Here is a 25,447-nt window from a genome sequence, read left to right on the forward strand (position 1 = left end):
TGTACCATCTCAGGACTCTGCAGTAAGAAGGCCTTCACTAGATGAAGCCTCCTCGATCATGGACCTCACAGATCCAGAAGCATGAATTGAATAAGCCTTTATTCTTTATAAATTACCCATTCTGTGACATTCAATTATAACAACAGAAAACAGACTAAAACAATATATAAAAAAATAAAACTATCTTAAACTATTGGATTTAATGACAACCTGCTTTGTTTTTCAAAGGGACACCATTCTAAACAATCCTTTAGAACAATTCCAGGCAGCAAGTAATTTGGTGTCTCAGTTTACTCTCAGTCACCCATGTATAGTCTCTCTTCTCTCATCAAGCCCTGCTACAGCCTGGCCTGTGCCTCTTTGCTCACTCTTTGTTTGAGTAGATGTTCTCATGTTGGGTTACCTTTGGGATTTCCTAGTTCTAGGGCTCCAATCAAATAACAGGAAACACAAAACCTTTGTCTCTCTTTCATTCCTAAGTCCCAACAGACCCTCCTCTGTTTTTCTATACTCAGGCCTGTTTGTTCATCAAAATCACAAAACTTAAGACCCACAGATGTTCCCTGTTTAAATATATGATGTATGTATGCACTGGCCAGCTCCCAAAGCCATTGGGATTTTGTTTCCAAAGCAGAGGCTTAAAGGCATGTCTCAGAGGGAACAGTCTCTCCGATCCATCCTGGAAGGTCAGTGCACCATGAGCACAGCAGCTCCAACTGCTAAACAGCTAACTCCACCTTCTAGATGTGTCTCAAGTCACCAATAACTAGGCTGTTTCCTGCTGCCATGCTTTGCCTTCAAACATCCTCCTTAGCCTAATTTTTGCCTGACATCCATCCCAGTGCATGTTTTTCTTCCCCTCTCCTTTTCATTTTTTCCCCCTGCTCCTGGAAACCCTTTCTATAATTCCCCTTCCAAGACTGATGTATTTCTCCTTTTGCTGCAACTCCAAATGAGTGGCAATTACTCATTTCTGCAAAAAGCTGGAAATAGATTTGAGACTCAAAGTCTTCTTGCCAGGACTGGGATGTCAGCCTGCAAGGAAGCAGGAAGGCCTTGGACATACTTGGCAGTAGTGGGCCACGGACGCCCACCCAGGAGCCTGGCAATGTGCTGCAGCAATGAGCCCAGCTTCATGCCTGCCATCCTCTTCCCTGCAATTACTCCCACCATCTCTTTGGGACCTTCTTCACTCTGAAAGCTCCATTTTCAAAGTCACTTAAAAAGCAGGCCTGAAAAATCCAAGGAAATCTTGGAATGGCTATGAACAAGTGACTTGACATGGTTAGGATAGGAGTTTCTAGATCTCTACTATTAATACTAAATATTAATGTTAATAATAACACTTGTATCATCATTAATGAGAACTCTAGTACTCTTACTAATAAAGTTTATCGTTATGAAAAATAATTATAAGAGCTACTGTTTCTTGATTCTATAGCATGAGCTGGGCCAACAATAACTGCTTTCTTAAACAGTACCTATTTATGGCAGGCACTGTGATTGACCCCACTTTGAAGATTAGGACACAGAGTCTCAGGAGAAAGGAAGTATTGTGCCCAAGGACATAGGGCTTAATAAAGGTGACATTCTCAACCATTCCACTCTGTTGCCTCCACTGGGAAAGCTAGAACTCTAAAGTGCCTCTCCTTCTGTTTTGTTTTCCTCCAAATAATTCCAATACATGGATACTCCTCCCCCTTTGTATAGAAAGCATACTGTTACTTACAAGGCTCTGCGTTAGATCATCATAAACATCAGATAACATCCAGAGCTCAGTGCCATTCTGAAGAATCTCCTGCTATAAGTGACTGAATCCCAACCCTACCACTGGCTGCCGCTGGCAGATAGAGTTGGAGCAGGATGCTGGGCTAGGGCTCTGCAGCCCAGGACAAGTCCAGGAGTCATCTTTTGTTACTACGTCCTGATGTTGGCTTATTCTTTTTTTCCTTTCTTTGTTTTGCCTTGATTTAGTCCTGAATCTCTTACAGATAAGAAGCTAATGGTTGAGGGTAGGGCAAGAGCCTACCTAGGGAGTGTGACAAGGCCATCTTCCTGGAAAAACCAAGATCTACAAAAATGTGAAACTTCTCAGTTTTGAGCTATCTCCTCTCCATGTTATCTTCAATGTGATTGTGGATGTTGTTAGGCTAATCTGTTCCATTCAAAACACTATTGATCATTCATTATTGCTGTATCACTGACCTAAGACTTTAACCCTTTGTCATTTTATAATCTCATCTTCTGTTTTACTTACTTTGTGGACAGGATATGAATAAGGATTGCATTGGCATTTCAAAAATGTCTCTACCCATGTATTCACCACCTTTCCACCCATTTTCCCAACCAGCCATCTATTCCATTTATTCACCCATCCATCCATCCATCCACCCAGCCACCTTCCCACTAATCTGCTCATGCATCTATCCATCCATCCATCTATCCATCCATCTGCCATCTACCCATCCACTCATCCATCCACCCACTCACCAGCCTACCCATTCATCTACTCATCCATATAGCCACCCATTAACCTGACATCTACCCCCCCACTCACCCTTCCTTTCTTTCCATTCCCATACCAACCTCCCTGACCCAGGCCCCAATTACATTTCATCAGTAATATGTATGTAAGTACATATATATAAAAATATATATAAAAAATGTAACTGTTCTGGGCTGGGGATGTGGCTCAAGCGGCATGCATGCGGCCCAGGTTGGATCCTCAGCACCACATACAAAGATGTTGTGTCCACTGAAAAACTAAAAAAAAATAAATAAATATTTAAAAATTCTCTCTCTCTCTTAAAAAAAATGTAACTGTTCTCTCTAGTCTAGCATCTCTCCTTTCAAAGCCATCAAATGCACATGTCAAATTAGTCATCCTTAAAGTTGGCAACATTCCTTCTCAAGTCCCAGCAATATATATATTCAAAAACTTTCAATGAATCTCTAATGTCTAGAAAATACAATCCAGCTCTTTAGTCTGACACCGAAAGACCTCTTTGACCCATCCCAACATATCTTTCCTGATTTTCACCCTTAATCTCAATTCTGCAATATCTAAACCATGCATAAAAGAGAGTGAACACCATGAACACACCACCCAAATTATATTATTATTAAAAGTTTGTCATTTTTGCTTCAAAACTATTTTTTAAGAAGAAAAATGTTAAAGGTGCAGTTGAAGGGTCCCTAATCTCCTCCCCTCTGCCCTCTTTCCTCAGTTGTGTTGCTGGTATGTATACGTATTATACAGTCTACATTTGTATAGCTTTATTCCACAGAGGTACCTAAAAATATGAACAATGTAAGCTATTCTGTGTCTTTAATTTTGTAAAAACACCATACTTTATTCTTTCTTGTCTAATAGTACGTTTTCAAGTTTCATCCACAGTAATACTTGGAGATCTAGTTCCTTCATCTTGACTATTGCATAATATTCTATTGGGTGACTATGCACAGCTTATTTAACCACTGCAAAAACATCCTCATACAAAGTTTTGTTTGTGCATTTTGTTGTTTTTTGTTTTTGTTTTTTTATACTAGGGATTAAATCCAAGGCCTCAGGCATGTTAGACCAGTACTCTACAACTGAGCTACACCCCTAACCCTTTTTAGTTTTTATTTTGAGACAGGGTTTTTCTAAGTTGCAGAGGCTGGCCTCAAACCTGCAATCCTCCTGGGTATCTAGGATTACAGTTTTACACCACTCAGCTTAGAATATCTTTAGATTTTACTTTGAAGTGGAATTACTGGGTCACAGGGTCTATCGTTCTTCCTTCACTGTTCCTTGATACTGCCTAATTGTTCTCTGAAGGAAATGGACAAGTTTACATGTTTATAGAATATATATGTATATATATATATATATATATATATATATATATATATATCCTTATAAACCTAATTTTCTTATTATAAAGTTAGAAATTAAAAATAAATAAAAAGCTTTAAAAAATCTTTGAGACTTAAAAAAATATAATTCTGATGAATTCATAATTCATGGGCAAAGAATAAATTACAATAGGAACTATGAAATATTTATGTCTGAATGACAATGACAGCATCTTGTATCAAAACTTCTGGGATGGGGATAATTTGTACCATCAATGGCATTAAATTTTCAATCATTCTCATTTTCTAATATATGCATTTAAATGACATTTTCTAATTGGATATGGCTGGCATACAGGAACATTACTAATTTTTGTATATTAATCCTATAAGCAGCCACCTTGCTGAATTCTCCTCAGGAAGGATGATTTGCTGTTAGATTTTGGTAAGTGCCCTTTATCAGGCTGTGGGAGCTCCTGTTTATTTCTAATTTGCTTGGAGTTTTTATATCAAGTGGTGAAAAATTAGAACCATGCCTTTTAAAAGTCAAGAATGCCTCTCTCTTCCACACTGTACTGACTGGAGGTTCCAGTCAATAGAACAAGGCCACAAAAAGAAGTAAAAGGTTATAAAAGAAGAGATGAGACCAACAAGGTTAGAAGTCACCAGGGAGTGGATTCCAGAACTTATTTTCTTATTTCTGATTCTTTAACTAGTGCACCCTGAATAAAATCTTCTTTCCACCCCATCTCCCGTCTTAAATTTTGCAACATTCCTTCCCAAGTCCTAGCAATCATCCTCGTAAAGCTTAATGTTATTGATTGTTTACTGTCTGCCAGGCATTTCATGTCATCTTTTAAGTCTTAAAACAACCAAATGAAGGTTACTGTTAACTCCATATTGAAACTGATGAAATGTAGAATGGAGGAATTAGGCGCAGTGTGCAGGACTGAAAAGTGACAAAACAGAGCTGGAACCAGACTCCTTCCCTAACCCTAGCCACTGTGCTAGACTGTCTACCTCTTCACAGTAGGGGACCCAGACTTGTCTACCCACTGGCCATTGTTTTGGTCTGGCCTCTTTCTTTTCTCTGCATATCTCTTGAGGACACAGTGAGGCACCACTGAGATCCCCTTCAGGATTGGAGAAATTACTCCCAGGAAGCACTGCCAACAGACGCCATTGGCTGTCAGCCCTCTTTGGAACTGCCACTGCTGAAGTGGCATCTGCCCAAGCCCTCACCCTGTCCTGGAGGCAGCCCACATCCTATGACCAATCAATGAGAGTGTAAGGGCCCAGTCTCCTGGCCACACTCAGGACAGCTCTGCAGAGCCACCCAGCTCCCCAAGGAGTCAGCTGAGGCCTCTCTTACAGCCCAGCTTCTCCACTTGCCTCCTCCTGCTTCCCTTACTCTTCTTCTGATGTGGGATCCCAAGAATCCACCCTAATATACCCCAACTCCATACATGCTGCCTGAGAGTAGGCTTCCCAGGGGCCCCAAGCTGTGAGAGACACTTGTCCTTCAATGCTGCCTCCAGCATAAATATTCCCCAACATACCTAGGTTCTCTTCCCTCTGAAAGAAATTTGATGGTGAAAACCATCCCTCACAGCCACATTTAAATGAATCACTGCTCTGCACCTGTCTTGACCTCTTTGTGATCCATAAGGCAGGTCATTGTGTCTGATCCATCTCTCTCTCTCATTTTTTTTTTTTTGCATCTGCATTTACCATCCAAGTATGGACTAGAGTCTGACAAATCTGGATTCAAATTCATTCCCACACTTATCACCATCAGTTTTCTCATCTATAAAATGGGGGTATGACAGCATCTTTCTATTAGATTTGAAGAATTAAATGTGTATGAAATGCTTAGCCCAGGGCCTGGCACACAGTACACAGTCACTGATTCTTTGTTTGCTAAAATTGTTTATCTACTGTCATGCTAGCCTCCATGTGTTTGTTGAATGAGCTGGGAATTCTGCTAAAGCCCAGCTTAGCTGGCTCATCTCCCTGGGAGACAGTGGAGATGGACTGGAGGCTCCTCATCCCTTGGCAGTTTGCCCACTTGGTTTTCTCCCCACACCTCCCTGCAGGCCTCACAGCTAGACCCTCCAGTATGCAAACCCTCACTCTGCAAAAAAAGAAAAAAAAAAAAGAAAAATAAACTTGGCTTGGAAACCAAGGCCAAGGGTGCTTTTGATCTCTGTTACAAAGCAAGGCAATTATTGGACACAAAAGCCCTGATTTATTTATGAAATGCAATGGACATCTTCGAGGCGGGAATGAGAAAACTCACTCAAGACCAAGTCCTTGTTGCCACACTCTGAATGGCTGCTTTCAAACACACACCCCCCAAATGCCCTCTCTTCTCTGCAAAGAGTCTTTCCTCATTAGCGCTTCCCCAGAACACCATGGCTTCCAACAATCAAATTCACATCACGGCTGGGGCAAGTAATTAAATTCTGCAGGCATCAGAGCGTAGAGTAATGGATGGCTATTGTTAGGGATTCTGAAGAAAACAGAATGAGGCTGGAAATGGAATGGGCTTCAATGCCCAGTCTCAGAAATGCTGAGGGGTGGGAAGGAAGGGCAAGTGAGGTGCCCGTGGAACCTCCCAGCTGCTGGACCACATGGGACGGTGGATTCAGTACTGTGCCTGGCGCTGAAAACCTGGGTTTAGAGTTAGACTCTGCACTCACCTTAGTTTCCTCATCTATAAAAAGAAGGAGGTTGGTCTAGATAAACCATTCTCTCTGTGTGCCCCTCCGCCCCCACAGGCATCACCTGGGAATTTGTTAGAAATGCAGATTCTCAGGTCTCACCCCTGACCTACTAAATCAGAGACCCTGAGGGTGGAGCCCAGCAATCTGCATTTAACAAGACCTCCAGAGGATTCTAATGCATGCTAGAAATATAAGACCCACTGGTAATGTTTAAAGATGAGGCCGTAAACTCAAATGCATAAGAGGCTGAAGAGGCAAAATAAAGGAGTCAAATAAGTATAATAAACTAGGCAACAGCAGGGATGGTGGGCAGTGGAGAGAGCATGGCCAGCTTGATGGAACTGGCAGCTCTTGACTTCAGCTGATGACTGCCTCATATGAGCTCGTGTGGCTCTGGTATTGCCAGAGATTCTGATGTTGTCAGATACATCAAATAACCATGACTTTATTGTTATAACCCTACACACTGTGCTCTTGCCTTTCTCTATGACCTTGAACTCCCAAACTCTTTTCCCCACTTGGCAACTCCTATTCATCCTTCAGTGCCCAGCTCCACAGTCACCTCCATTGTGAACTCATTCTCAACTCTCTGCCCCACTTTGTACCTGTCCTCTAAGAAGACAGAGAATATTCAAACACAAGGCAAAAGAACTGACCTGTAGAAGAAGGTGACACAGACAAGGAAGACATGGTAAAGTTACAAAATGGTTTTTATCCCAGAGAAAGAATTAGGACCACTTGGAAAAGTTACCCTCTTGCTGCTTAAATATTGCTTAAACAAGGATATTGATCCCATTTGACTAGAACATAATAAAATTTTTGAAGAACAAATATTAAAAAAAAACACATGCAGAATTCATAGCAAGATTAAAAAATAATTGGTACAAAAATACCTCAAGGTTTTAAATGACAGAGACTTCAGTATCAGACTGTCATCAAAAAAGCAAATGTCAACAGGGTGCACTGCTACACACTTATAGTCCCAGCTATTTGGGAGGCTGAGGCAGGAAGGTGGCTCAAGCCCAGGAGTTGGAGGCCATCCAGGACAAGGCAGCAAGGAAAAATACCAAAGGCAAACATCTTCATAGGTCTAGGCAGCCCCACTCCACTCTCAACTGGTCAGCGCTTCCTAGAGTATTCTGATTGCTTCTGAATACTAACTTACACAGGTCAGAGAAGACCCAGCATGATCCAGGAACTACACGCAGGTGAAAAAAAAAATGCAAAGTAAAATCACAGGGCTGTTTGTCCACAAGCAGGAAAAACCTGGATGGGTGGTCATGATTTCCATCTTGAGTAACTGATAGGTTTTAATGTGGGTTGGATCAAGGGTGTGAGTAGAACCAGTGAGAAAATTTGGAATGCAACCACCATTTGGCCCAGTTATCCCACTCCTTGGTTTATATACCCAAAGGGCTTAAAATCAGCATACTATAGTGATGCAGCCACTTATACCAGCCCAATTCACAATAGCTATGAAACCAACATAGGTGCCCTTCAACAGATGAATGGATAAAGAAAATGTGGTATATATACATGATGGAATACTACTCATCCATAATGAAAAATGAAATTATGGCATTTGCCAGTAAATGGATGGAACTGGAGACTATTATGCTAAGTGAAATAAGCCAGTCCCCCAAAAAACAAAGGCTAAATCTCTCTGATATGTGGATGCTGACACATAATAAGGATGGGGGAGGGAAGAATAGTAGTTCATTGGATTAGACAAAGGGGATTGAGGGAAGGGAGGGGGATGAGAATAGGAAAGACAGTAGAATGAATCAGACATAACTTTCCTATGCACATATATGAATTCACAACAGTGAAATGCCACATCATGTACAACCATAAGAATGAGATACAAATTAGAATAAGTTATACTCCATATATGCACAATATGTAAAAATATGCTCTACTATCATGTATATCTAAGAAGAACATATAAAAAATTAGAGAAAAGAAACAATGTAAGGTTTTGTTTCAGCATTGAGAGCATTTCTATCGATCACAGTTGTCCTCAAATGAAATGAGCCATCCTGAGAGGTAATGAGCAATGTTTGTTCAGGGACATCTAACAGAAGATGATAAAGGGCCTGAAACAGATAGCCTAATGGACATCAATTGTTTCATTTCCCCCTTCTTCTTGTAAGAGCACCCCACTTTTTCTTGGAGAACTACTCCTCACCTATTATCAGTCTCATGTGTCAGTGGAGTTGAGTGTACATCTAACCTAAGGGTCATCATCTTTCCCAAGAGCACCGCATCTCTCTGGCTGCAGGTGTGCCTTCAGGAACCCTCACATAACCTCTGCTGGGCCAATCAGAGCCCAAAAGCCTAATTCCAGGAAAAGGGACTTGAAGCCAGTAGGATGAAAGCCTGGAACTGCTAGAGGCCAATTTGGTCATGGGGATAGATTAGCTTGAAAATATTCCTCTGCTATCCAAAAAATGAAAATAGAAATTGAAGCAGAGTTGCAAAGACTGAGTTCTGATAATACCCTTTGTTTTCCAGAAGCCTCCAACCCTGAATCTCACCCCATAAGAGCTGGCAAGTTCTCTTTCTTTCTGAGAGCAGGTGGAGCCGGATTTCCAATGTCTGCAACTGTAAGAGTCCTGGTCACTTTGTATGGCCTCTAAGATCTTGTGCATGGCTGATCTTCATCTCCCACTCGAAACAAGCTCTAGGAGCATGGGCTTCTAGAATTTAAAGAGCTGCCTCAGAGCAAATGGAGAATCACAGAGAGGTAGGTTATGAAGTCGGACAGATCCTGCCTCTCCATTTCCATTTCCTGGGTGAAAAAACAGACTCAGAGAGACTTGCCCCCTGCTAGTGAGTAAGACGCAGTTCTGAGAGAAACTCCAAAAGCTCAGCCACACTGATGAGAGGGGCCAAAAGCCACCATGTCTGGGTTCTCCTTGAATTTGTCCAAGGCCCCAAACTGACCAGAGCCAGGCCTCCTTGGAGATTCTGAGGGCCATAGGAACCCTGGGTACATAAGGTATACAGGCCTCAGTCCCCAGGTTATATATAACTGAAGCCACACAAAGGGGCTGCACTGTGCTCAATCTGCCAGCCAGGCTCTGGTCCCAGCTCTCCCAGCTATAGGAGGTGGGTCATTTCCTTTGTTCTGCAGGCACAGACCTGGTAACAAGGCACCCAGGAGCTCAGCTGTAGACTTTTTTTTATTATTTTCCACCCTGTTAACCTCCATTACCAGTCAGGCTCTTGTCAGCCTAAATGAGAACTGAAAAGATTTATCTCACTTGTCCTGGGGCTCAGCTCAGGAAAAAGACCCTTCATTTCCTGAAGGCCCTGATGACCCTTTCTCTGTGAGTCACTCCCACCCAGGGACAAAACTGTGACAGCAGCGGTGGGTGGGGGCTCCTAAAGGGACCACGAGTCCAAACTGGCAGATGTCCGAGTCAAGTCAGTGGAGTTGTGCAAAGCACTGTGGGATTCATTTTTTATGGGTGTGCTGTATTTGCCTTCCTAATTATGTTTGCTTACGCAAATATTAAACCTAGACCACGTTTCATAAATATGGCCCCAGGAGGAGACCAGAAGCACACTGTGTGACAGGAGAAAATTAGCCTGTGACTGCAATTTTGCTATAGAAGTAATCCTCAAAGTGGACAATGCAAATACAGACCATGGAGAGATGATTATATTTTAAATCATCTTGTTCCCTTTCCTGTGCTTCTAGCAATCCCAGGTCAACAAATCCCTAAAATTGGCACCTGGCAAGAAGAGATGAGCTAGATTATCTTAGAAATAACTGTCACTTGTGTTCATATAATTAGAGCCAGTTTTTACAGGGTGCTGCTCTCCATGCTGACTTGGTGCCCCACCCCCTGCAGCTGCTCTGGGGTATTTCTATCCTCATTTCATAAATGAGGAAACTGAGACACAGAGAATTCAAGAAACAAGCCAAAGATGCACAGCTAATAAAAGATCAACCAGAACTACGAATCCAAGAATTTAAGAAACCTAGACACACAGGTCACACCATAAAGCATTCCAACAATGCCCCTGTCCTCTACATGCACCATTTGTTTAATCTACACAGTGTCCCTGAGAAGTGCTGATTTTTAACATCATTGGATAGACAAAGAGGATGAGGCTCACCGAGACCACACGATGGGCCCATTTTGCAGGTGAGGAGAGCAGTGCTCACAGGAGTAAGTTCAATTCTACACACTCAAGTGCGCTGGACACTGTATAAAGAACTAGTATACAGGGACATCAGGGAGTATAACAGTGACAGCTCCCTTCATCCTTGGTATCTGGATATTTATGTGGGCAAAGCCTTGCCAAAGCCATGGGGCACTCAGTCAAAGGCCTTGAAAACAAACCAACTTTTGATCCTAAAATTTCCATTGCAGAGACCAAGCCTAAGAAAGTACCAGTGGACGCAACAAAGCAGCTCACAGCAGCGTTATTTATAAAAATGCAACGAAGGAAATTACGTAAGTGCTCAACACCAAGAGATCAGGCAAATAAACCAGGATATATCTATGTATAAAATATATGTAATCATTCAAAATGTCACCAGATGAGGTGACATGCCTGTAGTTCTAGTTACTGGAGAGGCAGAGGCAAGAGGATCACTTTAGCCCATGGGTTTAGGACTAGACTGGGCAACAGAGCAAGACCTCATCTCAAAAAAAAAAAAAAAAAAAAAAGAAGTTACAGGGCTGGGGATATACTTCAATGGTAGATACTTATTTAGCATATGCAAGGCCCTGGGTTCAATCCCCAGTACAGCCAAAAACAAATTATAGAAATTTATTTATTGGGGGGCTGGGGTTGTAGCTCAATGGTAGAATGCTCACCTCACACATGCAGGGCCCTGGGTTCCATCCTCAGCACCACATAAAAATAAACAAATAAAATAGTGGTGCTGTGTCCAATTACAATTAAAAAATAAATATATTTTTTAAAAATTTTATTTATTGGGGTACTGGGGGTTGAACTCAGGAGCACTCAACCACTGAGCCACATCCCCAGTTCTATTTTGTCTTTTATTCAGAGGCAGGGTCTCACTGAGTTGCTTAGTGCCTTGCTTTTGCTGAGGCTGGCGTTGAACTTGCAGTCCTCCTGCCTCAGCCCCCCAAGCCATTGGGATTATAGGTGTGTGCCACCACGCCCAACTAAAAATTTACCTTTTGACATGGGAAAATTTTGTAATGAATAATTTGTTAGGTGACATGAGCAGGTAGTAATATCATATATGCAGTATGATCTCATTTGGGAAAAATGTATATGTACACTAAAAAATACATAAATTATAAGCACTCCTAGAAAATATATTTGCATATGTACTTATAAGGAAAATTCTAGAACATCAAAGAGAATATCTCCCAGTGATAACATTTCCTCCATGTTTGTGTGTGTGTGTGTGTGTATGTGTGTGTGTACTCATCTGCCCTTTTCCAAATCCTGCACAATGCATATATATTACTTACCTAAGCAGGCAAAGGTTTGTATTCTTCTGATGGTGACTGCTAAAGTGCTCAAGAGCACACAGTTTTTCAAAGACACATCTAGGGTTTAAACTCAGGGCTGGAGTATCTGATCAAGCCCTTGGCCCCTTGAATCCTTCAACATAACTGCCACCCCCACTCCCAGCCCCTTATCCCTGGGGCATAGTGTTGCCATGACCATCCCAGGACAAGAGCTAGGGCTGCGAGGGAAGCCACTTGCCCACCTTTTTGAAAAGTCTGATAACATCCTCGCTGATCTGGGAAAGGCGGACGATGACATTGTTCATGAAGATGTCATTAAGGGTGGCATGGTCTCGGCTCTCCCGCCGGGTCTGATGCAGGACCAGATACCAACAGTTCACAGGTGAGAGGAGGTATTGGTCCTTCCTGTGGAAACCAAGACAGCTCAGGTTGGCTTCATGGGAACAGTTTCATACTGTTTAACATCATACCCACCTTGGCCCTTTTGGTCCCTGGGGCACCCCTTCAAGGTCAGTTACATTATTACACATTTTACAGAGAGGGAAACAGAGGCTATGAAAGCCTAGATGATCCTTCATGATCACAGAGCAGATCTAGGGCCAGAATCCAGGTCTTTGACTAAGTCTATGCTGTCTACTTCCCCCTTGAATGGTGCCCACTGGCGCACCTCCATCTTCTAGGAGGAAGCCTGCTCCCCTGGAGCTAAGAAATACTAACCCGGCTGTATTTGAAATATTTGTATGATTTCTAGAACTATGCAATGGAAAGAACAAAAAGTGGACACTTACTCTCCCCCTCTTTGCCTTCTCCAACCCCTGGGATCCCCACAAAGGATTAAGAGCAATCCTTTGTTCTTCTCTGGGGATCTCTTGGCTTCTTATAAACAGGAGCCTTCATCCCTTGGTGGAACTGGAGGGAGAGGCCTTGGGGGTTCCAGTTCTGTATTTTGGGGGAGGACTTAAAAAATACAATCATATGCAAGACAAATAAGACTTTGTCCTGCAGAGATTGATAGATTTTTAGCACTTAGCTGGATATTATGCTAAAATAGGGGGTGTCAAAATACTCCCCATATCAGCAGCACGGGTACCACATGGAAAGTTATTGGAAAAACACATTCTGCAGCCTCACTCCAAGCTTGCTGAATCATAAACCCTGGGGATGGGCCTACAATTTACAAACCCTACAGGGGATTCTGATATATGCTCAAGTCTGAGAGCCACCAATCTATACACCATTGCTTCCCAAACTCATGAGACAGAAGATCTACATATCACCACTTCCCAAACTCATGTCTTGTGTCTACACCCTTAAGAAAGACCTTTCTGTTCTCTCTAGGATAGCAGAGAGAAAAACAATTACAAACCAAAACCCAAATCAATCCACCTTATCACAGGGGGCATCTGTGCTGGAGTTCTTGTCCTCCAACCAAGTCTTGCTCTTACTCTGATTTCCAGTGTGGAAAGAGATATTGGAAAGGCAGGATATGAGTATGGCCTAAAGGTGGTCAGCTCCAGAGAGTCCAAAGGCCTCCCTGATTCCCCTGCTATCTTGAATGCCAACCACCCTGGAAGCTAACCAAGGTTCTGCTCACAAGAAATGCAGACTCCACAATCAGCACTTTTGAGGAAGAGAATTCTGCTGACTCCCAGCGTGACTGCATCCTCTGCTCCAAAGCCAAGTGGAAATGCTAAGAGATGCACCCTATGGGTCTTTGGGATGCTGTCCCCACAACTCCTGGGGCTTAAGAAAGTAAATGAGGATGGCTCAGTTGACTTTAAGGGTTTTTTATTTCTGTCACCAAATAGGCTAAAATTCTCTTTCTAGGCAACAGGATTTGGGAGAAGAGAATTCAGTTTAGATGAAAGATGCATATGCTAGGAACTGTCTAAGGAAAAAGGAAGAAGATGAAACACTTAAAACACACTGCTATAGAAGAGAGAAACAGGTTTCTCCTTATAGCCTAGAGAAAGAGCCAGACCACTAAAATTCAACCCCAGCCAGAATCCCCGAGCATTTGCTCCATGGCAGATCCTGGGTAGGCTGTGGGCACCCAAAGATGACTGTGATGCAGAGCCAGCCTTGGAGGGGCTCTCCAAGAAGAGGCTAAGGCAGAAGAAAAGAACGAGAGAGGCAGGCAGGATGGGACCTCAACAGAGATGCAGATGGGGCCTCGTTTCTGCTGGAGAAGTTTCAGGAACCACTGTGCTCCTCCCACATGCTCTGCACATCGGGTGTGGAATCCCTTTTGTATTCATGCAAGTACTTTCCCACCTGGACCTTCACATACACTGTCCTGCCACCTGGAATGTGCCTGCCCCTGCTTCTCTCACAGTCACCTCCTCCTCTTCCTGTAGATTCAGCTTAAACGACACCTCCCTAGAGAGAGTTCCCTGATCACAAGCTCAACATGGTTCTCAAAGTGTGGTCCCTGGACCAGCAGCATTAGCATCACTTGGGACCTTGTTGGAAATATAAGTCATCAGGGCCACCACAGACACTTAATCAGAAATGCTGGGGGTGGGCCAGGTGGGCCCAGCATCTATGATTTAACAACCCCTACAGTGACTCTGATGTATGCACAAATTGTGAGAACTTCTGGACTAATGTCTGGATCTTAAGTATCCCCCAAAGGTCCCTGTGTTAAAGGCTTGAATCCCAGTGTGGCATTAGTGGGAGGTGGTGGAAACTCTAAGAAGTGGGGCCTAGTGGGACGTCTTCAGGTCACTGGGAGGATGCTGGGACCCTGCCCCTTCCTCCTCCTCTTTTCTGTTTCCTGGCTATGAGCTGAGCAGCTTTGCTACACCATACACTCCTGCCATGAGATGTTGCCCCTACATGAAGCCTAAAAGCAACGATTTGTCTAATTATGGATTGGAACCTCCAAAACTGTGAGCCAAAATAAACCTTTTATCTTTCTAAGCTGATTATCTCAGATATTTGTTACAATGACAGAAAGCTGACTAATATATTCTACCTTTCATTTCTACTCATTATCTTCCTGGGTGATCTTTAAGGGCAGGGATTGTTTCTGTTGTAGTCACTTCATCTTCTGCCTGGCAACAAGGATGCCACATAGTAGATGCTATGGAAAAGAGACCCTTGAGAAAAGGTCACATTTAAGCTGGGTCTTGAAGGATGGGTAGGAGTTTTCCAAATAGTCACAAGGACAGAGAGAGCATGCGATATTGTAGGCAGAGGGAACTGTGGATATAAATATGGTGAAATGTCTCAGGAGAGCTGCAATTCTGAGTATGCTAGTGGAAGATTGTTGGACACAAGGCTGGGTGAGAGCCTGATTATAGCGGGTATGGAATGCCAGGCTGAGGAGTGGGAACTTTCTCTCCTAGGCCATGTGGTTCTGAACCTTTCCTACACAGTAGAGTCACTTGGGGAGCTTTTCAAACACAAAAACCAATTAAGCAAGAATCTCTGGTGGTAGAGCTTAGTATTGATATTTTTTAAACACTCTTTAGAAGAGTCTGAAGCAGGCAGACTGGAGGATGGATGGGTGGATGAGTGGGTGGATGGAAAGATGGACAGATGGGGTAGATGGGTAGGTGGATGGGTAGGTAGGTGGGGTGAGTATGGGTATAAATGTGGGACTGGAGGCAGGAGGAACTGTCAGGAGGGAATCTTAGTTCAGATGGAGAGATGTGACAAGGCCTGGGTGTTAGCACTGTGGCCACTGAATGCTGGTGAGACTTTTCAATAAGAGAACAGACCATCTTGGAGTCTTCCTGAAAACACAGGAGAAGGAGGAGGAGGGAGTGGATGAGACTGTGAGGTTTGCATAGCATGTGACTGGGCGGATGCTGATGACATGATCTGAGATAAGACCTGCAAGGAGAGAAGTAGGAGTAGGTTTGAGCAGAAAATACTTTTGTCTATCCCATTCCTTACAGCTTCCAAGGTGGTGATGGAAATGGAAAGATTAAAGGAGAGATGAGATAATTGAGCTGTTACCTAAAATGCTCTAGGGGCTTAGCTCAACTTAGAATGCAGGAACTGAACAGCATCGGGGAATTCAATGTGCAAAATACATGGAAGTCATAGCCAGAAGGTAGATTTCAGAGGGAAGGAAAAAGACAAGTGATCTTGAAGAGGCGTGGTAGTACTGGGACAGCTTGAGGACTGTTAATTAGGTCACCCAGCCAAAGTAACGTAAGCAGAGAGGCAGAAAGGAAGACTAAACTATAAGAGGGGGAAATTATTTTGCAGCAACTCAAGACTTGTCAGGTTGAAGAGAGCAGATGAAAGGTCTTCATTCATAAGATTTTCAGAGAAAGAAGAGAGAGAGTATGTGTATGTATGTGTGTGGGTGGGTGCATGTTGGGTACAAATGAGTGCTGCAATGCACCTGCCCCCCCAAGCCTTCCACCTGAGTAGGAGAAAGATGCAGGAAAAGAGAGTGTTGTCATAGGAAGGGGGCAGTGGAGCAGAGAGCCAACTCCCCAAAATCTGGAGGTGATGTGGTCAAGAATGGCTTCTTGGAGGAAGCACTTTCTAGACTGAGAAGTAAAGGCTGGGTTGGAGTTTCATAGGAAGAGCTTTCTAGGTAGAGAAATACAATCATCAAAAGCCCAGGAAGAAGCAGGAGGGCATGTTGGTGAGCTGAATGCAGCCGAGGGGATCTACAAGTGATGTTCTAGAATGAGGTTGAGGGTGACAAATGAGGTTGGAGAATTAGGTGGATGCCACATGTCTGAGGGCCTCTATATCCCATTATAGAGTTGGAGCTTCATTGTGAGGTTTGCAGGAAGTCACAGAAGGAGTTAAAGCTGGGAAGTGAAAGGGTAAAACCATATTTGCAAACCTTCACTTCAGTACTGTGCAGAAGAGGGTGGCATCCAGGTGCCCAAGACAGAAGTGGAGGGATAGATACGTAGGTAGTAAGCTGATTGGATTTGGGAGATTGATTGGTTGGGGTTGGGTTGGTAACTGAGTGAGAGAAAATGATGTACAAGATGACCCCCCAGTTTTCTGGTTTGGACCTGGGGGGAGCAGAGGGGGCCTTTGTTGGGACAAGAGCAGGTCAGAGGTGAGGCAAGAAGAGAAGATGGCAAGTTCGATTTGAATGTGACAAGTCTAAAGGACTATGGAACATCTAGATGGGGGCCTCTGGGCTAAAGAGAAAAATGTGGAAGCTGACCGCAAGTACTTGCATGATTTGCAAAACCACAGAATGACAAGGGACACTTTACAAAGGCACACAACCACATTGGAGGATGAGGCAGATCCCCAAGAAGCCTGGTGAGGCAGCAGCTGGAGGGAGGAGGTAGGACCAGGCTACCATATCTCCACCCCTGCTGGTGACTTGGAAGAGGGCTAGGAGGTGACAATGAGCCAGCTTGTCCTCTGCAGAGATGCTGTTCCACACCCGCCATCCAATCAGCAGGCCCATTCTCCAGTCCACGTCAGCCTAGAAGACTGCTGGCTCTGCTCTCCTCACCTTTGCCCAACCCTGGCCCCCCTCATGTGTGGCTCATGTGTAGACCAAAAGGATAAGATGAGCTGTCCACAGCCAGGGTCAGGGTTGGAGCCAGCCACTCTGTGGAACCTTGACCCCATGGTTCCAGGGACTCACCACCTCACTGGGCCAAGGAGGGGCCACAGCATGTTGGCACAGAAAGACACCTGACCTAGGGGTGGATGTCCACCTGTGTCTGCCATCCCAGTCGTGTGACTTTATGCAGGTCAGCCTGTGGCTTGGCTACACAAACCATAGAGTTAAATAACAAAAAGAGCTCAGCAGCCATTCTTCAGCAGCTCATCTGTTCAAAGCATTTGTGTTGACTGTTCTGTTAGAGCCAGACTTGGGACATGATCGTGAAGAAAACAGGCAGCTCTGCCTCCACAGAGCCAACAGCATGATGGGCGAGACAGCCATCCCTCGAGGCCTCCCACAGATGTGCACAGAGTGAGATCAGCAGAAGGTGCTAGAGAGGAAGGGAGTACTGTGCCATGCGAGCCTAGAACAAGGGGAACTGACTTTGGAGGTCAGTGAAGCATCCCTGAGGAAGGGGCCATTAACCTGGGCTTTAAAGGAAGAGTTGGAGGGAGCCAGGGAAAGGTGGGAGGATGGGCGGGGGGGCAGGTGGGAGAGGATTCCAGGCAGAGAGAACAGAATGGGCAAAGGTCCCTGGGGCAGGGAGTTTGGTGCATTTAAGGAATTGAAAAAGGCCTGTATAAAAGGAGCAGAGCAAGCAAGGTGGAAAGAGGAAAGAGAGGGGCTGGGTGGGGCTGGGGGTTTCTTCAGGATCTAATGTGCAGAACCCCCTCTAAGTCATCTGAATTATCCTGGGACCATAGAAAGAGGCACCCAGGTCACATATGGCAAAGCCAGACACTAGCCCTCTGGAATCTTAAACGTTGGCCCTTCCCTTTTCAGGGCCCACTGTTGAAACTGGAACCCTTTGGCTCCCCCACCAGCAGCCATTTTTGCCTGCTCTGCAGGCTTGCTTTGGGAAGATGTCAGAATAAACCCCGGCAGGCACTCTCTCATCGAAGGCACATTCAAGCGACCTTTCTACTTTTCTAATCTTGCATCCAAGCGTCTCTTCAGCAGGCAGAAGCTGCTGAGCTAAGACATAATGTTGGAACTTTCGCATATGTATATATTTTCTTTTTTATGGATAGAAAATAGCAATGAACATTTCTGGTGAGTCACAGCTTTCTTTCTTTCTTTGGCTAAGGGAGGTGGGTATAAGGTTCCAAGAGACTGAAGCTGGAGAAGTTGGGCCTTGCCAAGCTGGTGAGTTGGGAAAATGAAATTAGCAGTGAGCTAGCCTCTCCAGCTTCTCGGCTGGGGGCCGGAAAATTCCGTTCAGTGAACAGAACCCATTTCCAAGGCTGCAGAGCTCCACATTGCAGATGAATCCAAATCCATTGCCCTGGGATCCTGGTCCCTCTGGGAGGAAGGCAAACCTGCAACTGACACGGGCCCCAGGTGCCAAGTCTCTATCACTGACTTCCTGCTCCCTTCCAGGATGTTCTCAGACTTTCTACTGGGTTTACTCAGCTGCTGCCAGCAAACTTGCTCTTGAAAAATGTAACCTCAATTACCTTCAGGGCCAGAAAGGTGTGGTTAACCTCTTGCTACCCTAAGCTTCCCCAAGCAGGATTTGGAATTCATCACATTTTCTTGTTGTAGTGTGAATCATTAATTCAGCAAATAATAACCCAGTGCGTGTCTGTACCCAGCAATGGTAAACAAAAGGAGCCACACCCCCTGCTTTCTGGAGCTTCTGGTCTAGAAAGGGTCTCATATAACAATCATATAATCACATACACAGATAGACAACTGGGATGCTGAGGCGGACTATGAACCTGGAGAGACTGTAACAAGATGGAGGTGACCTTACCTAGGGAAGGTGTCAGTGGGCCATGCTGGTTCTTCTTGTCATTACCATTAGTTGAGGTGTTTTTCCCTCCTTGAGCCCTCCCTGGCCCTCAGCAACTCCCCATCTCCATCACACTCCCCTATCTCATTGTTACAATGGCACCTGGCATCTGCTTGTTTGTTTTCCTTGGTTCCTGGTCTCTGTCCCCCTCTCTCACTGTTTCTCTGGTGTCCAGGCAGGGCTGAGCACACATAGTCTGCTCTCATAAAATATTTGTTCACTAGGTATAAAGTGTCCCTAAGCTAGGACCAGAAGGATGGCACAGGAATCAAAAAGAATACTCTAGCAGCAAGTGGGAAGGCCCTATGTGCATGGGCATCTTCTAGAACTGAGAGGAGATGGGCATAACCAGAGGGCAGATGGGGACTTGATAAGGGATCAAAACAAGGCCAGAGAGGTAGCACCAGGTAGAGCCCTGAAGATGAGCACCCAGGTACACTAATTTCTTAGTTTTTCTGTTCTTCAGGAACAGAACAGAAGCAGTTTGTGCCAGCAGCTACTACTTGCATGAACTGTGCTAACAAGACCACAAACTGAGTGGCTCAAATCACAGAAAGCTGCTGTCTCACAGTTCTGGAGGCTAGAAGTCTAGGATCAAAGGGTAGGAAGGGTTGGCTCTTTCTGAGGCTGTGTGGTGGAGTCTGCTCCAGCCTCTATCCTGGCTCCTGGTGGTTTGCTGGAGCTCCATGGAATTTCTTGGTGTGGAGAAGCATCATGTTGGTCTCGGTCCTCATTCTTGCACAGGTTCTTCCCATGCATCCTCTGTGGGTTCAAAGCTCCCCTTTGCCTAAGCCAGTCATGTCTGACGAGGGCCCACCCTCATGACTGCATTTTTACTTGATGACCTCTTTGAGGACCCTAGTCTTTAGGACTTCAACATATGAATTTTGAGGGGGACATGATAAAATCCCCAACAGGCTATCAGGCCAAGTGGGTCAGGAAGGCCCAAGGAGAGTTCATAGAATGCCTCAGACATCTTTCTGGTGCCCATGAGAGGAGCCATGAACCATGGATGCAGAGGATTTAATCTGCTCTTGGTAGCTGGCACTCGGGCCTACCTCATCAGCCACCTCCCTTGTCCCTTCTCTGCTCACAGTAGTCTTCTCCAGAAAGCCACTGTAGCTAAGGCAGTGATGGATTTCTTCATTTATCTATTTCTTTCTCTCCTTTTAGCTTATTTTATTCTCGATGAACATGTGCTAATTGTACATGTTAGTAGGGTTCAGTGTGATATTTCAATACATGTCCACATTTCTTGTGACTCCCCCACCCCCGCCAGCTCCCCTCTGAGGCAAGCGAGTGGCTCCACTGCTATTTGGCAGCACTAAGACAGAGTCATTCTGAAGGGGACTAATTCCTTCATGGGGTCACCTGGCCAAAGTGGGCTCTGCTCACCCACACAGGTGCTGTGGAATCAGAGGCCACATGGGGTTCAAGTGCCTCCTCTGTCCATTATCAATGAAGTGAACTTGGGAAGTTAGTTAAACTTTTTCTTTGTTTATAAAATGAGGTAACGAATTCTTCAGAGTGTGCTTTGAGGATTTAAATGAGAGAATTCACATGATGCTTTGAGTATCAAACCCAACAAATGATAATTATTACTATTATTACTGTCTCACTAGGTTGTTGGGAAAATCAAATGAATCATGGATGTAGACAAACATACATTCACAGTAGGGTTTCAAAAAATGTTGGTTATCATTCCTCATTGTTACCTTCTCCTCCTGCAAACTCCTATGTGAGTGCCGAGGCCCACAGCAAATGTTTTGTGCCTCACTCTCCACCTTGTGGCAGATTCATTCACTTGCTCTGGTTCCTTTGGGATCCCATTCTGGACAACTCAGTATGGTAATAACACACTAGGTCTGGTGTCCAGCAGCACTTCTGAGCCCACCTTTGACCTGCTGAATGAAAGTCCCTGGCCCAGAAACCAGTCCCTAGGCAACCCCATCATCCCCTTCCCTGCAAGCCTCTTTGCCTTGGTTTATCCACCTGCAAAATGGTGCCCCACATGGTGTGTACCACAGTGGGTAGACAAAGGGGCCCTGGCTCACAGCACCTCTGGACAGTTCTTTTAACAGTCAGCTGTGGAACCTAAGCTAGAGGGTTCATTTGCCTGACCTTCAGGTCTCTTGCCCGTCAGGTGGGAATGATGCCATCTTCCCTGACTCTCCCCACCCCACCAGGATGTTTGGGAGGATTTCAGCAGCTGAAGTCTGGTGACAGAATTTGACAAGTGTGAGGTCCTACAGAATCTTTGAAGGTCATTATTATCTTATTTTACTCACGGAATTGAGTCAAAACTAAACCCCTATTTATTACTACTCATTAAAAATTTCCCTTATTATAACATCTATTTTTCATTTTTAATATAAAAATTAAATGATGCTCATGTTTATATGTATATAAAACATATACATACATGGATAGGTTGCATCCTGATTCAGATATTGGAATTTGCTGATTATAGTCTTTGTGGATTCTAGGGCAGAAGTTGAGAAAGCCAGATGAAGAAATTGGAAGAGGAAAAAGGGGCTGCAACCATAGGAAAGACCAGACTTTAGGCTGAGCCCCCTGTCTTAAAATCATTTCCAGCAGTGAAAATCAGAGGATGGCTAATGGAGAAGGTAGAGATGAAAGATGTTCATTTTCCAGAAGGATCAGGAAGGGGTCCTAGGATGAGTTGATACTGGCTTCAGCTATTCCTGCATGCTACCACGTTTAATATCATCTGTTTTTCTTTCTCTATTTAAATAAATTTATTTACAAAGGACGTTCCTTAGTCTTAGGTTGTTTTTTTTTAAAGCATTATTTGCCATTAATAAAAGGTAACTGAACAAATAAATTAAAAAGAAACAAAACAGTACTATTCAATCTTAGGAGGGTGCTGAAGCCTGAGGTCGGCCTCCGTTAAGAGATTACAAAGTGTTAACAACACACTAGGACCAAACTGAGAATCTCTTCCTGAGGCCACTGAAAAGTTTGAAAGAGAAGTAAAAATATAATTCAATATTTATGGTCTCTCTGTGTCATCAGAGATCCCTCCCTTATTTTGAGGAACACTGGTGGGGTTTATTTATTCATCGTGTTATAGAAACCTCCCCCCAAAAAAATACCTGGCTTTTGAGTGCACACCCTTATAGATGGACAACTCAGCACCTCTAGGGGAAGCCCTTTCTATGGCTAGACAGCTCAGGCTAATGGAATCAAGATCGACTTGAAGCCTGCTTCTCTGAAAGGCCTTTTGGCCTCACTTCTCTCCTATAGCCACAAAAAAGAAACCTATTCCATTTGTATATTTAAAGAAAGCCTCCACAGCAATTCATTAAAAATTTTGAATAGAGTATGATAGATAGGTACGTAAGTTGGTAGGTAGGTAGGTGGATGGACGGAAAGATAGATACATACAGAATTGTATATACACATACACATATGGGGGAGGGGGAGAGAGAGAGAGAGATGAGAGAGACAAGAGATAGACTAGAAATGGCTCCTTGCTTTCAAGTAGCCAACAGAATGAAACCTGATCACTCCCTAATAATACAGCCTGAGCCCCATGAAAGAGATACACAACTAACTGAGCTAAAGGAGCAACTGACTGTAGGCCTGGGACCTACCACAGGGTCTCTGCAAAGGAGGCATGCCCTAAGCTGGCCTTTGTGGGTTGAGTAGGAGTTAGCCTGGTCAGATGGTTGACTAGGGTCAGGAATCACTGAGCCAGACCAGAGCGGGGATGAAATGAACCCAAGGTCATGCAGTGTGGCTGGAAGCAGTTTATATTCTGGAGTAAGAAAAAGGAAGATTAAAATTTTAGCTGTGGGCTGGGGATGTGGCTCAAGCGGTAGCGCGCTGGCCTGGCATGCGTGCGACCCGGGTTCGATCCTCAGCACCACATACCAACAAAGATGTTGTGTCCGCCTAGAACTAGAAAAATAAATATTAAAAAAAAAAATTCTCTCTCTCTCTCTCCTCTCTCACTCTCTCTTTAAAAATAAAATAAAATAAAATAAAATTTTAGCTGTGCCATTTACCAATTCTAGTTGTGTCTTTCTGGGCAAATAACTATTTCTCAAAACCACAATATTTTCAACTAGAGATATAAAGAGGTATCATCCAGAGCACACAGCTTACCATGAAGGTTCAAATGAGATAATGCATATTATTCATCTGGTAGAGCACGTGGTCATGAGGATATGAAGGGTATGTAACAAATTAAACTTATTACTGGGTACTTGTACTGTGTAGTGGTACCCCCTCCTCCACAGAAAATCTTAACTAACCTTCTCCAGATATCTTCACCATAATTGATTTTAGGACTATCAGCAAAAGAGTTCAATGTAGGTAAACTTCCTGTTTTCTTGTTGCTTATTTTACTTGGTCACTGGCCTGGAAGAAATCAGCACTCCAGGTGCTAAACGCCCCTTTACTAGTTTTTCACATTTATCCAGTATAGTAGTTTGTAGAAGTGTGTTTGCAAATGCAAAATGTGATTAAAAAAAAAAAAAGACAAATTCTTTAACAAGGCCTCTGGCCTTGAGCTGGAGCTTCACAAAAATGTCTACATTTCTAAGATAAGAGAAGTTTGCAATTGGGTAACAGCTGGCAGAGGGAGAAAAGAAAGGGGAGAAGAAGCTCTCCCCTACCTGCCCAGAACAGTGAAAGAAAAAGCTGCTTTTATGTGAACTTCTGAGCCCCTCCCCTTACATGCTGGGTATAAAAATTCTGAAACTACCTGAACTCAGGGTTCAGGGGATTAATTGATTACAGCGAAAATTGTGCCCTCTGAACCTGGCTGCAGCCAAATAAAACTGTTTCCTGCTATCTTTGGTGCTCTGCCTTGTCTGTCTCTACAAAAAACTGTATTCTAATTATGGTAATAGTAACAACAATAGTGTTGTGTCCATCTACAACTAAAAATATTTGTTTTTTTTAAAAAAAGTGTTTTAGAAAACATTTCTCTGAGGGTGTTTTAGGAAACATTTCTCTGGAGGAAGCAGAAGTCTTCATCCCAGGAATACTTCACAGAATTACCCAACTTGTTTGGGCCAGACCATCCACCCAAGAGGTAGGTTCTCAGGAACCCTATTTGCCAACCTCCATGCCATGTTCCCACTCAGGAAGGAATTCCAGTGCCAGGCCCTCAAAAGAAAAAGCCAAGCTCATGTTAGGCCTGGCCTGAAAAGGGCAGCGGACTGTGGATTTTATACTGGTGAGCAGGAGGGAAGGCCAGTGCAGCCTGAAAGAGAGCTGTAAAACATTTATCATCCAGAAAACTATCATTCTGCATGGGTCTTAAAAGTGAATAGAGGACTGGGGTTGTAGCTTAGTGGTAAAGTGCCTGATTAATATGTGTAGGGCACTGAGTTAGATCCTCAGCATCACATAAAGATAAATAAAGGTATTGTGTCCATCTACAACTAAAAACCAATTTTTTTAAAAAAGTGAATAGAGGCTGGGCGTGTTGGTGCATGCCTGTAATCCCAAATGCTCGGGAGGCTGAGGCTAGAAGATGGAGAGATCAAAGCCAGCCTCAGTAAGAGCGAGGCACTAAGCAACTCAGTGAGACCCTGTCTCTAAATAAAATACAAAATAGGGCTGGGGATGTGACTCCATGGTCAAGTGCCCCCTGGGTTCAATCACTGGTACCCCCCACAAAAAAAAGTGAATAGATAGCAGGGAACAGTAGCACATGCCTGTAACCCCAGTGACTCAAGAGGCTAAAACAGCAAGATTGTAAACTCAAGGTCAGACTCGCTAACTTAATATGATTCTGTCTCAAAATTTAAAAATAAAATAAAAAGGGCTGGGAATGTAGCTCAATGGTAGAGTGTCACTGGGTTAAAGTCTCAGGACTGGGAGGGGGAAAAAAGTGAATGGACACTAGAACCCCCAGGAGAGGTTGGTTTTTTTTTGTTTTTTTTTGTTTGTTTGTTTGTTTTTTTAAGAAAGAGGGAGAGAGTGGGAGAGAGAGAGAGAATTTTAATATTTATTTTTTAGTATTTGGCGCACACAA

The 25,447-nt window shown here is 43.9% G+C and overlaps 1 protein-coding gene across 3 annotated transcripts in view; it reads right to left on the minus strand.

Moving 5' to 3' along the window:
• The window catches only part of Srgap3 (SLIT-ROBO Rho GTPase activating protein 3), a 244,862-nt gene that overhangs the window by 92,187 nt on the left and 127,228 nt on the right, over window positions 1-25,447 (minus strand). For all 3 annotated transcript variants that reach the window (XM_026383042.2, XM_077793436.1, XM_026383043.2), the window contains one exon: window positions 12,274-12,436. In XM_026383042.2, the coding sequence (XP_026238827.1) occupies window positions 12,274-12,436 (163 nt within the window). The remainder of the gene's footprint in view (window positions 1-12,273; window positions 12,437-25,447) is intronic.

Source organism: Urocitellus parryii, chromosome 16, assembly GCF_045843805.1.
Source record: "Urocitellus parryii isolate mUroPar1 chromosome 16, mUroPar1.hap1, whole genome shotgun sequence".
In the NCBI taxonomy this organism is placed as follows: Eukaryota; Metazoa; Chordata; class Mammalia; order Rodentia; family Sciuridae; genus Urocitellus; species Urocitellus parryii.